At 34.7% G+C, this 20,091-nt stretch overlaps 1 protein-coding gene across 7 annotated transcripts in view; it reads right to left on the bottom strand.

Annotated features, from left to right (window-relative positions):
* Positions 1–20,091, bottom strand: part of LOC132712736 (serine/threonine-protein kinase PAK 2-like) — a 168,740-nt gene that overhangs the window by 34,953 nt on the left and 113,696 nt on the right. For all 7 annotated transcript variants that reach the window (XM_060695155.1, XM_060695158.1, XM_060695161.1 and 4 more), the window contains 2 exons: positions 12,737–12,833; positions 8,970–9,069 (listed from right to left, as the gene is read on the bottom strand). In XM_060695155.1, the coding sequence (XP_060551138.1) occupies positions 8,970–9,069; positions 12,737–12,833 (197 nt within the window). The remainder of the gene's footprint in view (positions 1–8,969; positions 9,070–12,736; positions 12,834–20,091) is intronic.

Raw genomic sequence — 20,091 nt, 5'->3', positions numbered from 1 at the left:
CCTTATAGTCATGATCAACATCCATGCCAAATATGAAGACTGTGGGTCAAAGGAATCTTAAGTTAATGGGTGGACAAACTTTTTGAAGTCAAAGTCCCTATGACCTTGACCTTTGATCCAGTGACCTCAAAATCAAAAGGGGTCATCTACTAATCATGATCAACATCCATGCCAAATATGAAGACTGTGGGTCAAAGGAATCTAAAGTTATTGGCAAACAAACTTTTAGAAGTCAAAGTCCCTGTGACCTTGACCTTTGACCTGGTGACCTCAAAATCAATAGGGGTCATCTACTAATCATGACTAACCTCCATGCCAAATATGAAGACTGTGGGTCAAAGGAATCTTAAGTTATAGGGCGGACAAGCTTTTTGAAGTCAAGGCCCCTGTGACCTTGACCTTTGACCTGGTGACCTCAAAGTCAATAGGGGTCAGAGCTGCATCAGTACTAAGGGTGTAGTACTTAAGTACCAGTACCAGTACTTGGCAAATTATGCAGTACCATTACCAGTACCAGTACTAGATTTTAGCTCGGTACTGCAGTACCAGTACTTTTTTTGGTGAAGTAATTAAGTATCAGTACCATTACTTTTATATATTCATCAAAGTTTGAATAAATACAGTGTCAAACAAATAATTGCAAATATTATTCAGCAAAGAAGTAAAATCATAATTTACTTTAAAGTTAACATAACATATTTACAACTTTATAGTTTTAAAATACTTTTTACAAGTAATATTTACAACATATATTCATGTCATATCTAATTGTTTAGTAACCAGTCAACTGTATAAATACAATGCAAACATCTTTCATTTAAAACACAACAGTCTTTTGTTGCCTTTCACACCTTCACACCTCTGTTCAATTTATACCAAAGTAAATAACAACTTTTTATGGTGTTAACAATATCACTTTTTTCACTTGAAATGGGATTTTTTAGAATAGAAGAAATTAATTAGTGTTTATTTTGCTCTTTTACTAGTAAAAACAAAGTAATAAAAGATTTTAATAAGGATATTTAAGGGTAAAGAGTTATTGAGTCTGTTTATCTTAATTTAATTTTTACTTAAAGTCTTTTGTGCTTTTTATGATGAATTCTATGTTAACATTTGAAGGAATATTGCAGCAAATTATCTTTAGATTTGATAACTTACTTTTTCACAAAAATAAAATATAGTTAATGTAATTTACAGCTTTATTTTATCAGAAAGTTGATGTTATTTTTTATTTTTATCAAAACCAAAAGTACTGGGTAATGCAGTAGCAGTACCACTTTTTAAGACAGTAATGCAGTACCAGTACCAGTAGTAGCAAAATTTTGTAAGAGTAATTCAGTATCAGTACCAGTACTTGCAAAATTGCTGCAGTACGTACTGCAGTACCAGTACCAGTACCAGTAATGCAGCTCTGATAGGGGTCATCTACTAATCATGACTTACCTCCATGCCAAATATGAAGACTGTGGGTCAAAGGAATCTTAATTTATTGGGGGGACAAGCTTTTTGAAGTCAAGGCCCCTGTGACCTTGACCTTTGACCTGGTGACCTCAAAGTCAATAGGGGTCATCTACTTATCATGACTAGCCTCCATGCCAAATATGAAGACTGTGGGTCAAAGGAATCTTAAGTTATTGGGCGGACAAACTTTTTGAAGTCAAGGCCCCTGTGACCTTGACCTTTAACCTAGTGACCTCAAAATCAATAGGGGTCATCTACTTATCATGACTTACCTCCATGCCAAATATGACGACTGTAGGTCAAAGGAATCTTACGTTATTGGGCGGACAAGCTTTTTGAAGTCAAGGCCCCTGTGACCTTGACCTAGTGACCTCAAAATCAATAGGGGTCATCTAATAATCATGACTAACCTCCATGCCAAATATGAAGACTAAGGGTCAAAGGAATCTTAAGTTATTGGGTGGACAAGAAAAAACCGCGGGACAGCCGGACGGACAAGCCGATTCCAGTATACCCCCCTTACAACTTTGTTGTGCGGGGGTATAAATAGAGTATGACTATTAACAAAGGGCAATAACTAAAAAAACAAGATTGCATTTGTGAAAAATGCTATGTCACCGCATTAATACAACACTAAGTAGTAGTGTAGGAACAGATTTGTTTTTGTTTCCATACAATTGAAGATCGTCATAATGCATAGATCCCTGACCTATCTAATTCATATTATCAGATTAGTGGATAAATCTATTGTTATTCAAATAAAAGATAAGAGTAGGAATATATCAATGCAGTTGCGTCTAGGGAATTTGGTGGTGAAGGTAATATTTCACACAGCCTAAATTTCATGACTGTACATCAAAGGACAACACAGTAAGACACTTGTTTTGGCCAAAATGGCCAAAAGTGACTTATATGTAGCATATACCTATAACTGACTTAGACAGGTTTTTAGGTGATTTATAAGTGACTTATATGTAACTTATAGTTCTCTTATAGGTCAAGTATAAGTTGCATATAAGAAACATATAAGTCACTTAAAGTCATTTTGGTAAGGGTTGTTCCTTCAGACAATAAGATTTTTTAATTTTTTACTATATGTACATAGTGAAAATCAATGGCCCCCGGGTTGGGGCCAATTTTGACCCCAGGGCTATAATTTCAACAATCTTGCTAGAGGTTCACTACGCAAAGTCTCATGCCAAATATTTAGCCTCTAGCCTTTGTCAATTCAGAGAAAAAGATTTTTCAAGTTTTTACTTTATACATATAAGGAAAACTATCGCCTCTGGGGCATGGCAATTTTAACACTAGGGGCAATAATTTAAACAACTTTGGTAGAGGACCCATAGATGATATTTCATACCAAATATCAAAGCTCTTGCCTTGTTCCTTCAGACAATAAGATTTTTTAATTTTTTACTATGTGTACATAGTGAAAATCAATGACCCCCCCCCCCCGGGTGGGGCCAATATTGACCCCAGCACTATAGTTTGTACAATCTTGCTAGAGGTCACTATACAATGTTTCATGCAAAATATCTAACCTATAGCATTTGTCAGTTTCGAGAAGATAATTTTTTAAAGTTTTTACTATATACATATAAGGAAAACGTATGACCCCCTGGGCTGGGCTAATTTTGACACTAGAGGCAAAATTTGAACAACTTTGGTAGAGTACCTAAAGATGATATCATATACCAAATATCAAACCTCTAAGCCTTAGTTAATGTACCTCCAGACAAGAAGGTATTTTAATAGTGAAAATCACAATTTTAACAATGACATCATAATTAACAAGACGAAGTACTAATTTGGATAATACTTTAATAAAAATGGGTCAAAGACAAAAATGGCTGGGTTGCATACCAAATAACATGAGGCTGTGATGTTACAAAAATTTCCTACCACCATTAATGTCGAACATTTAACTAAGTCGGTAAACACCAAGTGGATAAGCGATAGACCTGAACTTGGGACCATGTGTTAATGCAGTCACAATACCAAATATCAAGAGGCTGTGATATGTAGTCAGTGATTTTTTTCACTGTACAGTCGAAACTGCCTTAGCGATCCCCTGATTTCAACGACTCCCTGTCTTATCCGACCTTGTTTCAGTACTCCCAACGTATTTTCCTATATAAATGGTCTGAATTAAACAACTCCCTTGATACCAAACCAGAAAATGCTTTGGATATGGATATGTATAACATTTACAAGTATGATATTTATTTCAATGATTCAGCATCAAATTCCAGTTTATTTTAAAAATATACCATAAAGATTCAATTTAAATCTTAATACAAAAAATAAAATTAAATTTTATATGATATACATGCGAATATATTTGTTTTACATGGATTCTTATTTTACTTACATCAAAATTTTTAAGAATACCTATGTTTATTTGCAATTGGTTAGATATTATTCCTTCACACAGTTATGTATGTTAAGTCACAATGGTATATTAAGACAGATAGATGGTATTTAAATTTAATTTTCTTTGAGACTGTATTTAGAGACTCCCTGTCATATGTGACCTTTTTCTGAAGATCCCTTGGAAAGTCACATATGACAGTCTCGACTGTATTTTACAGCCGAATAAAGGCTGTTTCCCATGGCCCAAAATAGGTATATTTTCCCCTAAAAATGCATATATTTTCCCCTAAAATGTGCTCTTCCTTACCAGAACCATGACTTAACACCATCAGCTAGAAGACAAAAATCTGTCCCTACAGATAGCCTCTGCTATGTACCATGCATGTTAAACTGAATTAAATTTTTTTTCCCATAAAATGTGTGGGTAAATTCCATTTTCAGTTGTTGGAATTTGATTTCCGGTTTCCCCCTTTTCTGATTTATCGTGCTCTATTTTCCCCTTCAGAAAGCCACAGGTTGTTTTGAAAATTGGAAAAACTAGAACTGCCACTGTCATGGCATGAATACCCCCGCATACCACTTTGTCAGAATCAACAGTGGCCATTTAGAACTCAAGGACAACCACCCTGCCAAATCTGAGGTTACTAAGCCAGTGCATTGCTAAGATATGTATTCTCCATGCTTCAAATGTGAAAATTTTAAAATCAAGTTTTTTTAGTCAAGGCCCCTGTGACCTTGACCTTTGACCCAGTGACCTCAAAATCAATAGGGGTCATTTACTAATCATGACTAACCTCCATGCCAAATATGAAGACTGTGGGTCAAAGGAATCTCAAGTTATTGGGCAGACAAGCTTTTTTTAAGTCAAGGCCCCTGTGACCTTGAACTTTGACCCAGTGACCTCAAAATCAATAGGGGTCATCTACTAATCATGACTAACCTCCATGCCAAATATGAAGACTGTGGGCCAAAGGAATCTCAAGTTATTGGGCGGACAAGCTTTTTAAAGTCAAGGCCCCTGTGACCTTGACCTTTGACCCAGTGACCCCAAAATCAATAGGGGTCATCTACTAATCATGACTAACCTCCATGCCAAATATGAAGACTGTGGGCCAAAGGAATCTCAAGTTATTGGGCGGACAGAAAAAAACTGACGGACGGACGGGGAGACGGACGGACGGACAAGTTGATTCCAGTATACCCCCCTTACAACTTCGTTGTGCGGGGGTATAAAAATCACCGGTAGTTGCTGAGACTGTTATGGAAATTTCCTTCCATTTACAATTAATGCCGAAAGTCAGCAAACGGGAAGTGGATGAGCCACATACCTGAAATCATATCCCATGGTATGTGACTACATGTTAATGCTGTATACCAAATATCAAGAGGCTGTGAATGCCTGTGATAAGTAGTTGCTGAGAAAATTGTTACGAAAAATTCCTACCATTGACCATCATTATGAATTTAACTAAGTCAGTAAACATGAAGTGGATGAGCGACAGACCTGAAATCGAATCCCATGGTATAGGACAACGTGTTAATGCTGTATACTTAATATCATGAGGCTCTGATAAGTAGTTGCTGAGAAAACTGTTACGAAAAATGGCCCAACCAATTCACCTGCCTGCCCGGAATCAAGTCTCAATACATGATTATTGATGGTAAACAGTATTTTTTTTTTCATATACTGTAAAATCATTATTATTCGTGGTGCACGAATTTTCCTGTTTTTCAAGGGTAGGTCAATCCATGAATTTAAGATCTGACGAAATTTTATCCCAACAAATACTTCTTGCCATGTCTTTTCCGCTTATTTTTGTGCAATAAATGCCCAGAGGCAAGGATTAAATTTATTGACAAGCGCTGTGTGATACCTAAAGATATGTACATGTGGTAAGTAAAATGCGCGACGATTAAGTGTAAGATTACTTTGCATTAGGTTATTTATGTTATTATTTTTTTTTTTTTACAAGAAATTGAAAATCCACGAATTTAAGAACCCACGAAAATGCCCGTTTTGATAAAACCACGAAATTTCATGTCCACGAATATAAGTGAATTCGCAGAATGTAAATTCTTTTTGAAAACCAGTATTATAGTCGAAACAGATATCCCATTAGTGTTTAAATATTAAAATATTTTTTGATAGTGTTTACTCACGGGTATCATGTTGGGGGCAAGATCTAACCCCCAAGCATCTGTGGTTTATCATATTAGAACACCCCTTTCTACAAAAACTTCTTTCTGTTCACATAAGTGGCTCTATACACCGGTTTAATTGTAAAATTTAATCTTGTAAAATGTTAAAAAAAAACACAAAAAAACAACAACCAGCAGGGATCTCAGGGAGGCCAGAATTTCACGTGGCTGTTTGGTCAAAATTTTCATGAGTCAAATCAGTTTTTCTTGCGTTATTTTTCTACATGAATCATTTTCATGTTTCAAAAATTACTGTTTGGGAAGTCATTTTGAGTAGATTTTCAAGTTTAAATTGATAATATTGTGAGGTTAGGTAATTTTTAAATTACGTAAGCTTCTTGCTTAGTTAACAATATGATAAAGATAATTAAGTATTACTAGCACCATGGATAATTACCATAATTATTGTTCCATTTTCACTTACATTTATTGAGGTATATATCACATGTGTACATGTATAATTTTACAAATCATAACACAGGAGGTGATATTTACATAAATACTGAATGCATACATGCCATATCCCCCGCCGGGGGACAAAAAACCCCCGATTTTCGACAGTGTCTCTGATCTCCCAACGTGGGATATAAATCCCCTGATTTTTAAAAATTCAACCAACAAAAAAATTAAAGCATCATTTTTACCAATAAACATAATTTAACGATAGACTTAAACAACTTTTACAACTATACATGCCTGAAAAAATATCTCCCCCATTAAACAGCAGGGGTCGGTCTAACGAATAATTGCATTGTTGGTTACTCCGACACACTTCAGCTGTCAAGGAATAAACAAATCAATGAATGACAATTCTCCTTTGATAAACCTGTCAATCAGTGTCAGTATTGCAGGTGCTTAACCAATGACAGCGTCTGATACTGAATGCGTGACGTATCGATTGTTGTCTGGCCCGCCTTGAGTTTGTTGTCGGCATTGGGTCTTTGAAGTTGATAAGAAGTAGGGAATGATGCAGATAAAAAAATAATGATCAGGCAATAGAAACTCAAAGAATCACAGCGTATGTTTTGTGAAATGTTTTATTTATACTGAAAATAAATTTTGATTTGATTTGCTTGTAGATAACGACTGGTTTGTGCTTGCTTAAAAATCCCCCTACTTTTGGTCCAAATCCCCTGCTTTTTAAAGCCAAATCTCCCTATCTGGGTGGCTGGAAATATGGCATGTATGTGAATGTCATGCCTTAATACTTCACAAATAGTTAACAAAATACCTGTTTCAATGAAGGACACCGATAATTGTATTCATCTTCACTTCTTTGTTTTAAAAGATTTCTCAATTTTCTTGTGCATTGCTGCCATTTTGTCATACTTCCGGTTTAGTTCTATGTATAATCTCAACTCGAGGTCAGATTGATACAGGTGCTTTCTGAGGAAAAGTTGTTGAATGGACTGATTGATATGCATTATTTAATGATTTGAATTGTATCTTTGTTCTAAGAAAGAAATATTATGACATATTTATTTTATATTGTAACCATTGTAAACTCGAACCACATATGTGACCTAAATTGCATACCAAAATATTTTGGTACTCATTTGCATAGGCAACGTTTGTATCCCAAAACATCACTTTGCCTCTGTCCTTACTGTAGAATAGATGTACAAAATTTTGTCTCATCGAAATCTTTCATAAATTTCAATAAAAGTTTCATTCATTGAAAAAATTCATCTTGAAAAGGTATCTTGAAATATATGACTTTTCCCGCAAACCAAAAGGATGTAAAAATAATGTCCGTACTGTAAATTAAATTTTTATCTTAATCAGCTAATTTTTGTGAAAAAAATGTAACATTTTTTTGTTCACTTTCGTTTCTTTGTGAAATATCTTACACAATAAAATGTGCAAGTTATTGTCAAGAACCGAAATATTTTACATTGTATTTCGGAAATGACACAGTCTCCTTTCTGATGGTGTTACCAAATTAATGGAAGAATCCATTATTAAATGGGGAAATCAACTTCACTGAAGCTCTCAAATTTGTGCAATTCTGATTGACTCTGTTTTGAATTAACATTCACATTCAACAACATTTTCATCTTTCTAATGCTTTAACAGAAAATCTTCATAACAATGTCTGTTGAGACAAAAAATACAAGATACACTATCTCAAATTATCCCTACAAAGAAAGTTTATATAACCTTGTAATAAAAAAACCTTTAACCCCCAAAACAGAGACCAATTTTCAACTCTAGACCATAATTTGAATATACTTTGTAGAAACCAACAAACTAATGCCTTGTGAGAAATATCTAAGCTCTAGCCCTTTCCATTTTGAAGTAAAAGAACTTTTAAGTTTTTCTTTTAGTTGCCATAGCAACCAGAGTTTAGCATGGAATGGCATTCTTTGAACAATCTTGATAGAGCTTCATACAAAGAGTATTCCTGCTAAGTTTCATTAATATTGGCCAAGTGGTATTATAGAAGATGTCATTTGAATAAAATGTGGACGGACGCCAGACGCAAATGATTGGCCATCCTAAAAGCTCACCTGCACTATGTGCAAGGTGAGCTAAAAAAGAAGTGCAGAGTATAGGTTCTTGTGCAGTGCACTTCTTCTTAATGAGATCTATCATCTTATGAAGTTTCAAGTCCATAGCTTTTATACTTTAGGAGAAATGGCCCAGACAAAAATAAAGTATGATTATTATCATTATTAGTAATATTTCTGCCAAAACGTTTAATTTCTTTCTATCTCTTCAAAGAATACAGAGTGGACAGTATTTTAAAATTCAGACAAAATGACTGTGACCTTGACCTGAGGAAGGTCAAATCTGTGCTCTGCACATCATCACATGGTCAATATTTCAATTTCCTTTCACCTGTTCAAAAGATACGACAACAGACAGACAGATGATCAGGTGCATTACATTATATGCCAAATTTTTTTGGGCATATGAAAATGAAATCTTACCCTAATTGGGTTTTCATTTAAATATGGTGGCTCTCCCTCGATCATTTCTATGCACATTATTCCTAAAGACCAGATATCTACTGTTGGACCATACTGCTTTCTGAAAAAAATTATCATGAAATGTAACATTATATAGAATTAACAAGTATGTTTATTCAAGTAGATATTAGAGACACATATAGACTTAAAATAAAAGCCATCAAATAATTTAATTGTTTGATTGTCTGGTTTGATCATATTTGCATGGACAGTCAACCTTGTACAAATAACTTACCAGTAAATACCAATTTCTCAGCAAGTGACCATAACTATACTAATCCAAAATGACTACTGAATCAGTGGTGAGAGACAAATAATCATACTTTGTTCATTTTCTTGTAACCTACAGAAAAAGCTAGTTTAAAAACAGACTGATAAATTTTCTACCAAGGACAGACAATACACAACTAGTTTATTTGCTTAGTACAAACATTTGTCCTAACTACAGGTTGGGGACATGATGGTGAACAAGTGTACAGAGTTTCAAAGCCATAAAATTATGCCAATGGACTTTGAAAATCATGTGAGGTGGTACACAAACTTAAACGTAAATTTTAAGTCTTATCGAATAGTCGAGCTAAAAAGGGCCATAATTCAGCCAAAATTTATGTCAGAAATATAGGCCTAGGATAGTGACCTCTAGTTATTATTTGGTAGTAATGTATAAAATTTCAAGTGAATACCTTCAGTAGTTTTGAAGATTGATATTGCATGCCACTTTAATTTCAGAAGTTCAAAAAGTGCCATAATTCTGTCAAAATCCATGCTAGAATTATGGGCCTTGGAGAGTAATCTCCAATTATGACCCTGAATACTTGTATTAAGTTTCATGTGAATACCTTCAGTAGTTTTGAGGATTGATGTTCAAACTTTAACCAAGAACTATGTAAGTTCAAAAGGGCCATAATTATGTCAAAATTGATGCTAGAATTACTGGCCTTGGACAGTGACCTCTAATTATGATTCTGAATACTTGTGAATAAGGGAAAGCCTCAAAGGGAGCTCTCTGACAGAATTTATTATACATGTATAAAGCTATAATGTATTTATTTAACCCACCAGCTTCAAAAATTATATAAGTCTGCAAACTTTCACCAGAATCATTCACTAAACACTTCTACATACTTTTCAGCCGTTTAAAAGTTATGGAGCAGACACAAAGTGTTACGGATGGACAGATGGACGCCATTCCTATAATCCCCTTTCCGCTATGCAGAAGGGGATTAAAAAATTGCTCAAGTACTTTTAGAGTTTTGGAGTTATGCTGTGGACAAAGATTTTCAAGTAATTCTTATATAGGTGAAAAACTTTAAAAGTAGGCAAGAGAGAGTTATTTTTCTTGCACACTGCACTTTCTACCAGAGTTAATTATCAGTGTATGAAGTTTGAAGAAATTGTTTGCATAATTTTAGAGTTATGCTCTGAACACAAGGGCAACATTGCCACAAAATATGCCTGTCACAAAAGTGACACTCCGCCTCACATTGGTAAACATTTGTTTCAAGTTACATTGAAATCCCTCAATGCATGTAGAAGTTTTGGTCTGGACAAATGTTTTTCAATGATCTCTAAGTGTGACCTTGACCTTTGACTAAGAGACCTGGTTCATGTGCATGACTTCTTTTTATAGTGGTGAACATTTATATGAAGTTTCATTAGAATCCCTTCATGGGTGTAAGTGACATGTTCTAGAAAAAATCTCTACATTTTATCATGTTTAGTGACCTTGACCTTGCATATGTTATCCTAAATTACATGTTTCACACCCATAGTCTTGATAATGACTATTTGTGTTTCAATCCTTCCATAAGTGATGACTCAATGGTCCTAATACACATTTTCATATTTTTATCTGTACTTTGACACCGATGTGTGACCTTGACCTTGGCCACAGGGAGTAAAATTTGCTTGCCACACTCTGCCTCACAATGGTGAACATTTGTGACAAGTTATATTGAAATCCCTCAATGCATGTAGAAGTTTTGCTCCAGACAAACCTTTTTCAACAAGCAATTATCATAGTATTGCAAGCAATCCATAAGTCCCCTACCGGTAAGAACCCCAGCAACATTCTGATGGGCCATTGGCCATTCAATTTTACCAGTGAATGAATGACATAAATGAACTTAAATCTTTTGACTATATCATAGAAATGTGTTAAGTTTCCCTGCCTAGTAAGGAAATTATGTTTATACAACAGATAATCAAAAGGTCCAATTTTCTCAGGATGAATAAGTATAACTAATGTTTCAACTTTTCTCTATTTTAAGTAAATTTGTTGCAAAAAATCTTTAAAAGTAATCTCAGGGCACAGTTTTTATGAACAGACAGACAGACAGACAGATAGACTGAAGGAGACTCTTAAGTTATTTTTGTAAACATCCCTGTTACCAAAATATAACATATTTTAATGCAAAATTCTTAAAGAGGAGATAACTCTTGAAATAACGATGCTAGTTTTATGAACATTGATGTGACTTTTACTTTAAGTTTAAAGATACCATTTATAGTCACAAAGAAGATAAGTAAGAAAAAATAACAATTTTCAAATATAGCATTAACTATAATGTATAGTAAGTAACAAACAGAAATATAATGTAGGTGTTGATAATGAATATTTATTTTTAATTTGAAGAACCCATGAAGAAATAAGAAAGTGACCTCACAAATGTTGAATGATAATAAGAAACATGTTTGAAGTAGATACATTACGAAATAAAGAAGTTATTTAAAAAAAGACAACATTTTTTTTCATAAAAATTCTAAGTTCAAGGGTAATAATAATAATAATTTGTGTGCTAGAGTTGTAAACCTTGTCACATATGATGTGGTTGATGACCAGAAACTTATATTTAAAGTTTGAAGTAAACACCTTAAGAAATAAAGAACTTATAGTGAAAAAGCTTAAAAAATCAAATCAGAAATCTTGAAATTCAGTCTATTTGTTGCCATAGCAACCAGAATTTTCAACATAGGAAGAATAGAAAAAGATATGCATAATTTCCAGACTGTCATCTACCCATATTTCAAGTTTCATAAAAATATTTTCAGTACTTTTTGAGTTATCACTGGATGCAGTTTATGTGTAAAATTTGCCATATTTTCAGTCTATTTGTTGCCATAGCAACCAGAATTTTCAACATAGGAAGAAAAAAAAAAGACGTGCATAATCTCCATACTGCTATTTATCCATATATCACGTTTCATAAAAATATTTTCAGTACTTTTTGCGTTATCGCGGGATCCAGTTTTGTGGACGGACTGACAGACGGAGACGGACGGAGGGTAAACCTAAAGTCCCTTCCGGTTAAAACAGTAGGGGACTAATTATATGTACCTCTAAGTGTGACCTTGACCTTTGACCTATAGATCTGCTTCATGTGCACAACACAGCTTTTCATAGTTTCATTAAAATTCCGCCATGCGTGTGAGAGATATTCTCCGGACTAAATTAGATGCCCACCGCCTGTGGCGTTCCTATAATACGACACGTTTTTCAAACGTGCATATGAAAATTGAGACAGATGAATGTTTGGAGACCATTTCTAATATCCCCTTTGCCTGTGGTGAGGGGATAAAAAATATCATATGTTGTATCAAAAAATACTCATTTTGATAATAAAATGTGGAAAGTGTGGGAAGCATCTGTGAAAATTTGGCATGTATAGACAGAATGACTGGGGGCATGATAAGAAGTGTAATTAAATGCGAAAAAATCTTTATATTACCTGGTAACAACTTCAGGGGCCATCCAGTATGGCGTTCCCACCATTGTTGACCTTTTATTTTGTTCAGGTGATAACTGAGCACAGAACCCAAAGTCAGCTGAAAATAGATTAGATATGCAATGTAACATGAAGCATTCCAATCAGTCACCATGGCAGACTGATAAGATTATTGTAAAAAGATAAGATTGCATTTGTGAAACTAGAAATGTGTCAAAAATGCCACAAATGCCCCTGCATGCAGCCAAATTTCAAATGTTACAATATTTTGTTTCATTCTAAGTTCAAGTACTTTAAACTACTTAATGTTAACACAAACCATTTTTATACAAAGTTCAAGGCCCTGAAACTATTCAGTGTTAACCTTTTGCAAATTGCATATTGCATATTTGTAGTTAAGAAAATGAATAGAAATTGTGATTTTTTAAAATATTTTCCAAGTTCAAGGGGGACTTGTATTTTCTGGTAAAATACCAGCACATGCAATGTTAACCTCTGACATACATTCCTACAAAAGTTTGAGCAGAAACTAAAAATTTCTTTTTTCCCCCCTAAGTTCAAGAAGGATAACCACTGTCAAAAATCAACGGACCAAAACCAAATTCAAACTTTACTTCTATTACCTGCTCATGCAATTTCAAACTTATACATACAAAAGTAAAGTGCGGAAACTGACAATTTCAATTTTTTTTCAAAAGTTCAAGAGAGATAACTTTGTCCATAATTATCAAACCATGAACAAATTCAAACTTGACCGGCTAATTTCTAAGAAGTATCTATATATAAAATTTGAGTTGAATCTGTACAACTATTTGCACGATTCTGCCAAAAATCATCAAAACATGACAAAATTCCAACTTGACCAGTGTATTCTTATGACATATCCATATGTTAAATTTGAGTTGAATATGTACAACTATTGGGGAGATAATCAATGGAAACTGAAAATTTCTTATTTTTTTCAAAGTGAAAGGGGATTAACTCTGCAAAAATCATTGAACCATGACCAGATTCGAACTTGACCAGCACATACCTTTAATGTACCCATATGTCAAATTTGAGTACAACTATTGGGGAGATATATTATGAATGGAAACTGAAAATTTCATATTATTTTCAAAGTGAAAGGGGCATAACTCTGCCAAAAAATCATCAAACCATGACCAAATACAAACTTCAGACCTGCGCATTCCTTTGACATATCCATTTGTCAAATTTGAGTAGAATGTGAACTACTGTTGGGGAGATAATGAATGGAAAACTGAAAATTTCATATTATTTTCAAAGTGAAAGGGGCATTACTCTGCCAAAAATCATCAAACCATGACCTTATTTGAACTTGACCTGTGCATATCCTTATGTCAAATTTGCATTGAATGTGCAATACCGTTGGAGAGAAAATGAATGGAAACTGAAAATTTCATCAAGGGACATAACTCTGCCAAAAATCATCAGAACATGACCAAATTCAAACTTGACCTGTATTTTCTCATGATATATCGATATGTCAAATTTGAGTCGAATGTGTGCAACCGTTAAGTTACTAAGATAATGAATGGAAACTGATGATGACGGAATGACGGAAGGACAGAATGACGGATTAGGGTAACACTATATGCCCCAGCCATTTTATGGCTGGGGCATAAAAAACTAAAACTGCCACTGTCATGGCGTGAATACCCCCACATACCACTTTGTCAGAATCTATGTCATAGGGTACAAAGTACTACATTATATTTGTTTTATTTCAGGTATGCCTTAACATTACCTCGGAGTAGTAAACATTTAATGTGATCACAGTGTTTTATATCATGCTGCTTTAATTAACATAAAGTATAATTTGAACACCTGAATAAAGTAGTCAGTCTGTAAAGTAGTCGTAGTTGTAGTTAGAATGATAGAGATTCGTCTTACTGTCTTTATGACAGTCCCTCCTTTTCTTCACTTTCTTCAATTAACCACTTCTCTATTATTTATTAATCAATAACCAATTACAACACTTTGCAATTCTCCGCCATATTTAACAAGAGGGCCATGATGGCCCTGAAGTCGCTCACCTGTATATAGGCCCCCGGAGCGGGGCCAGTTTAAACCCCAGGGCTTTTATTTGAACAAACTTGGTAGACACCCATTAGAAGATGTTTCATGCTAAACATCTAAGGCCTAGCACGTTGGTTTTTTTAAAAGAAGTTTTTTAAGTTTTTTCTTTACACATATAGTTAAAAACAATGACACCCCTGGGGCAGGGCCAGTTTTGACCCCAGGGCTTTTATTTGAACAATCTTTGTAGAAACTTACTAGAAAATGTTTCATGCTTAATATCTAAACTCTAGCTATTCAGGATTTTTCAAAGAAGATTTTTTAAGTTTTTGCTATACACATATAGTTAAAAACAATGACACCCCTTAGGCAGGGCCAGTTTTGACAACAGGGCTTTTATTTGAACAATCTTTGTAGACACTTACTAGAAAATGTTTCATGCTTAATATCTTAACTCTAGCTATTCAGGATTTTTCAAAGGGGATTTTTAAGTTTTTGCTATACACATATAAGGAAAATCAATGTCCTCTGGGGCGGGGCCAATTTTGACCCCAGGGCTTTTATTTGAACAAACTTTGTAGACACTAACTAGAAGATGCTTCACGCTTAATATCTAAACTCTAGCTATTTGAGTTTTTTCAAAGAAGATTTTTCAAGTTTTTGCTATACACATATAAGGAAAATTAAAGACCCCCGGGGCGGGTCCAATTTTTACCCCAGGGCTTTTATTTGAACAAACTTTGTAGACACTCACTAGAAGATGTTTCATGCTTAGTATCTAAACTCTAGCTATTTGGTTTTTTTCAAAGAAGATTTTTTTAGTTTTTGCTATTCACATATAAGGAAAATCAATGACCCCTGGGCGGGTGCAATTTTGACCCCAGGGCTTTTATTTGTACAAACTTGGTAGACATCCATTAGAACATGTTTCATGCTAATATCTTAGCTCTAGCTCTTTGGGTTCTTTAAAAGAAGATTTTTTAATTTTTTTACTATATGCATATAGGGAAAATCAATGACCCCCCCGGGGTGGCGCCAATTTTGACCCCAGGGTTTTTATTTGAACAAACTTGGTAGACACCCATTAGAAGATGTTTCATGCTAAATATATTAGCTCTAGCTCTTTGGATTCTTTAAAGGAAGTATTTAAAGTTTTTTTCTTTTGGTTGCCATGGCAGCCAGAGTTCTGCATGGAAACAATTTCAAAGGTGACCACCAAAGGAACATTCCTGTGAAGTTTGGATGAAATTGGCTTAGTGGTTTTTGAGGAGATGTCATTAAAAGTAAAAGTTTACGGACGCCGGACGGACGTTGAACGAAAAGCAATCACAAAAGCTCACCCTGTCACTTTGTGACAGGTGAGCTAAAACTGTAAACATAAACATAGCCTTATTTTGCTAAATATTGTACATATATCTTTAAATGTGTACCGACCCGCTCTACCAAAGGCATAGCCCGCAACAGTGGCGCCCAACATTTGGTTATGGTCAAAGATGATGGTAAAGCACAGTAAACAGATTGCTTTATAGGGATCATCCCAGCATCAATGGGTAAAGTACGAATTGATCTATACATCAAGAAAAGTGTACTGCAGTACCGTGAGTGAATATGAAATATAAGGCCATATTTCTTTATAAATTAAACTGTGCAGTCCCTTATTTATTCCTGAAGGAGGATCAGCCCGTGGAACTTTGAATCCCAAGCATTGAGTGACTCCTAAAGTGTGAACTGGAAGTGAAATCTAACAAACTTTCAGTGTGTTTATTATATATTTAAATAATATAAAAATCATTGTTTTCATTTAATTTCATATCATTATTTTTTTTAAGTAATATTGTGTATTATTGATATAATTATTCAATTGTCCTATATTTTACATCAGGGTACATTTTTGCTCTCTCATTGCATACCCAATATATTTATTAAGGTGTACTTTTCTTATCTTTCTTACTCTTCACACCCTGCAACTAACAAGTGTTGTCTCTTAGAATCTATATTTGACCATTTCAGAATAGTACAGTTTAGGTAGTTGTAAGTTTTACTTGTAAGGAAGGAAACAGAAATAGTTAAACAAAGGTGTTCATCCAAAGAATATTTCATTTAATGTTCATTAATTTTTTTTATAGCCTGCGACATCAACAGTGGCCATTTAAAGCTCAAGGACAACCTCCCTGCCAAATTTGAGTGTAGTAAGCAAGTGCATTACTAAATTATGTATTCTACATGTTTTGGTGGCAAAGATCAAAGTGACCTTACCTTTGACCTCAAACTGAAACTGCCACTGCATGACTTGAATACCCCCATCCATGCAGCTTTGCCTGGGGGTGTTTTATGATGAATATATGAGAACATAATCTTATGCTTCAAATGTGAAAATGTCAAAATCAATAACACTTTAGACAGGCATTCTTAAGCATTTGAGCGGACAAACTTATTGTAGTAAAAACCCCTGTGACCTTGACCTTTGACACAGTCACCTAAAAATCAATAGGGGTCAACTACTAGTCATAACCAACCACAATACCCAAAATGAAGACTGGTGACCAAAGCATTGTTACGCAATTGAGCAGACAAGCTTTTGAGCTTAAGGCCCCTGTGACCTTGACCTTTGACCCAAAGACCTCAAAATCAATAAGGGCCATCTACTAATCATGACTAACCTCTATGACATATATGAAGACTGTGGGTCAAAGGAACCTTAAGTTATTGGGCGAAGAAGCTTTTTAAGTGAAGGCCCCTGTGACATTGACCTTTGACCCAAAGACCTCAAAATCAATAGGGGTCATCTACTCATCATGACTAACCTCCATGCCAAATATGAAGACTGTGGTTCAAAGGAATCTTAAGTTGTTGAGCGAACATGTTTTTTCTAATCAAGACCCCTGTTACCTTGACCTTCGACCCAGTGACCTCAAAATCAATAGGGGTCATCTACTCATCGTGACTAACCTCCATGTCAAATATGAAGACTGTGGGTCAAATGAATGTTAAGTTATTGGGGGGACAGGCTTTTTTCGGTCAAGACCCTGTGACCTTGACCTTTGACCTGGTGACCTAAAAATCAATAGGGGGTCATCTTCTCATTGTGACTAACCTCCATGCCAAATATGAAGACTATGGGTCACAGGAATTTTAAGTAATTGGGCGGACAAACCTTTTTCAATCAAGGCCCCTGTGACCTTGACCTTTGACCCAGTGACCTCAAAATCAAAAGCGGTCATCTACTCATCATGACTAACCTCCATGCCAAATATGAAGACTGTTGGTCAAAGGAATCTTAAGTTATTAGGCGGACAAGCTTTTTTTAGTCAAGGCCCTTGAGACCTTGACCTTTGACCCAGAGACCTCAAAATCATTAGGGGTCATCTACTCATCATAACTAACCTACATGCTTAATATGAAGACTGTGGGTCAAAGGAATCTTAAGTTATTGGGCGGACAAGGAAAAACCGCCTGACAGCCGGTTGGCCGAACAAACAAACAAACAGATTCCAGTATAACCCCCTTACAACTTTCTTGTACCGGATATAAAAACTTTACAGAACCAAAACTTTAATCTGAAATGCCAGCATGCACAACTAGGGATAGTACTGATAACTCCTGTGAAGTTTCATAGAAACTAGAAATGTGTCATCATGCCACGGATGCCCCCGCATGCAGCCAAAATTTCAAATGTTATAATATTTGGTTCCAAATTTGTTTGCACAATTTGCACAAATTATTTTTTTCATTCTAAGTTCAAAGCCCTTAAAACTTTTCAATGTTAACACAAACCATTTTTATACAATGTTCAAGGCACTGAAATTATTCAGTCTTAACCATTTTTATACAATGTTCAAGGCACTGAAATTATTCAGTCTTAACCTTTTAAAAATAGCATATTGCATATTTGTAGCCAACATAATGGCTATATACATTTCCACAAAAGTATGAGTGCTGAAACTGAAAGTTCAAATTTTATCCAACATTCAGGAAAGATAAGTTTGTCTAAAATCATTGAACCACGACCAAATTCAAACTTAAACTGCTTATTCCTAAGATGTATCTATATTATTTTCAAAGTGAAAGGGACATAACTCTGCCAAAAAATCATCAAACCATGACCAAATTCCAACTTGACCTGCGCATTCCTTTGACATATCCATATGTCAATTTTGAGTTGAATATGTAACACTGTTGGGTTGATAATGAACAGAAACTGTAAATTTCATATCATTTTCAAAGTGAAAGGGGCATTACTCTGCCAAAAATCATTGAACCATGACCAGATTCAAACTTGGTCTGCGCATTCCAAAAACATATCCATATGTCAAATTTGAGTTGAATATGTAATATTGTTGGGGAGATAATAAACGGAAACTGAAAATTTCATATTATTTTTAAAGTGAAAGGGGCATAACTCTGCCAAAAATCATCGAACCATGACCAAATTTGAAATTGACTTGCGCATTCCTTTGACATATCAATATGTCAAATTTGAGTTGAATGTTTAATACTGTTGGGGAGATAATAAACAGAAACTGAAAATTTCATATTATTTTCAAAGTAAAAGGGGCATAACTCTGCCAAAAATCATCTAACCATGACCAAATTTGAACTTGACCTGCGCATTCCTTTGACGTATCGATATGTCAAGTTTGAGCTAAATGTGTTGTACGATTGGGGAGATAATGAACGGAAACTGAAAATTTCATATTATTTTCAAAGTAAAAGGGGCATAACTCTGCCAAAAATCATTGAACCATAACCAAATTTGAACTTGACCTGCGCATTCCTTTGACGTATCCATATGTCAAGTTTGAGTTGCATGTGTTGTACCATTGGGGAGTTAATGAACGGAAACTGAAAATTTCATATTATTTTCAAAGTAAAAGGGGCATAACTCTGCCAAAAATCATCGAACCATGACCAAATTTGAACTTGACCTGTATTTTCTCATGACATATCAATATGTCAAGTTTGAGTTGAATGTGTTGTAACGTTGGGGAGATAATGAACGGAAACTGAAAATTTCTGTTATTTTCAAAGTAAAAGGGGCATAACTCTGCCAAAAATCATCGAACCATGACCAATTTCGAACTTGACCTGTATTTTCTCATGACATATCCATATGTCAATTTTGAATTGAATGTTTTGAACCGTTTGGGAGATAATGAACGGAAACTGAAAATTTCATATTATTTTCAATGTAAAAGGGGCATAACTCTGCCAAAAATCATCGAACCATGACCAATTTCGAACTTGACCTGTATTTTCTCATGATATATCCATATGTCAAATTTGAGTTCAATATGTGCAAGGGTTATTAAGATAATGAA

This window comes from Ruditapes philippinarum, unplaced genomic scaffold, assembly GCF_026571515.1.
Source record: "Ruditapes philippinarum isolate M1 unplaced genomic scaffold, ASM2657151v2 ctg3931_1_1_1_1, whole genome shotgun sequence".
Classification (NCBI taxonomy): domain Eukaryota; kingdom Metazoa; phylum Mollusca; class Bivalvia; order Venerida; family Veneridae; genus Ruditapes; species Ruditapes philippinarum.
This window is presented reverse-complemented; position numbering and strand designations above follow the sequence as displayed.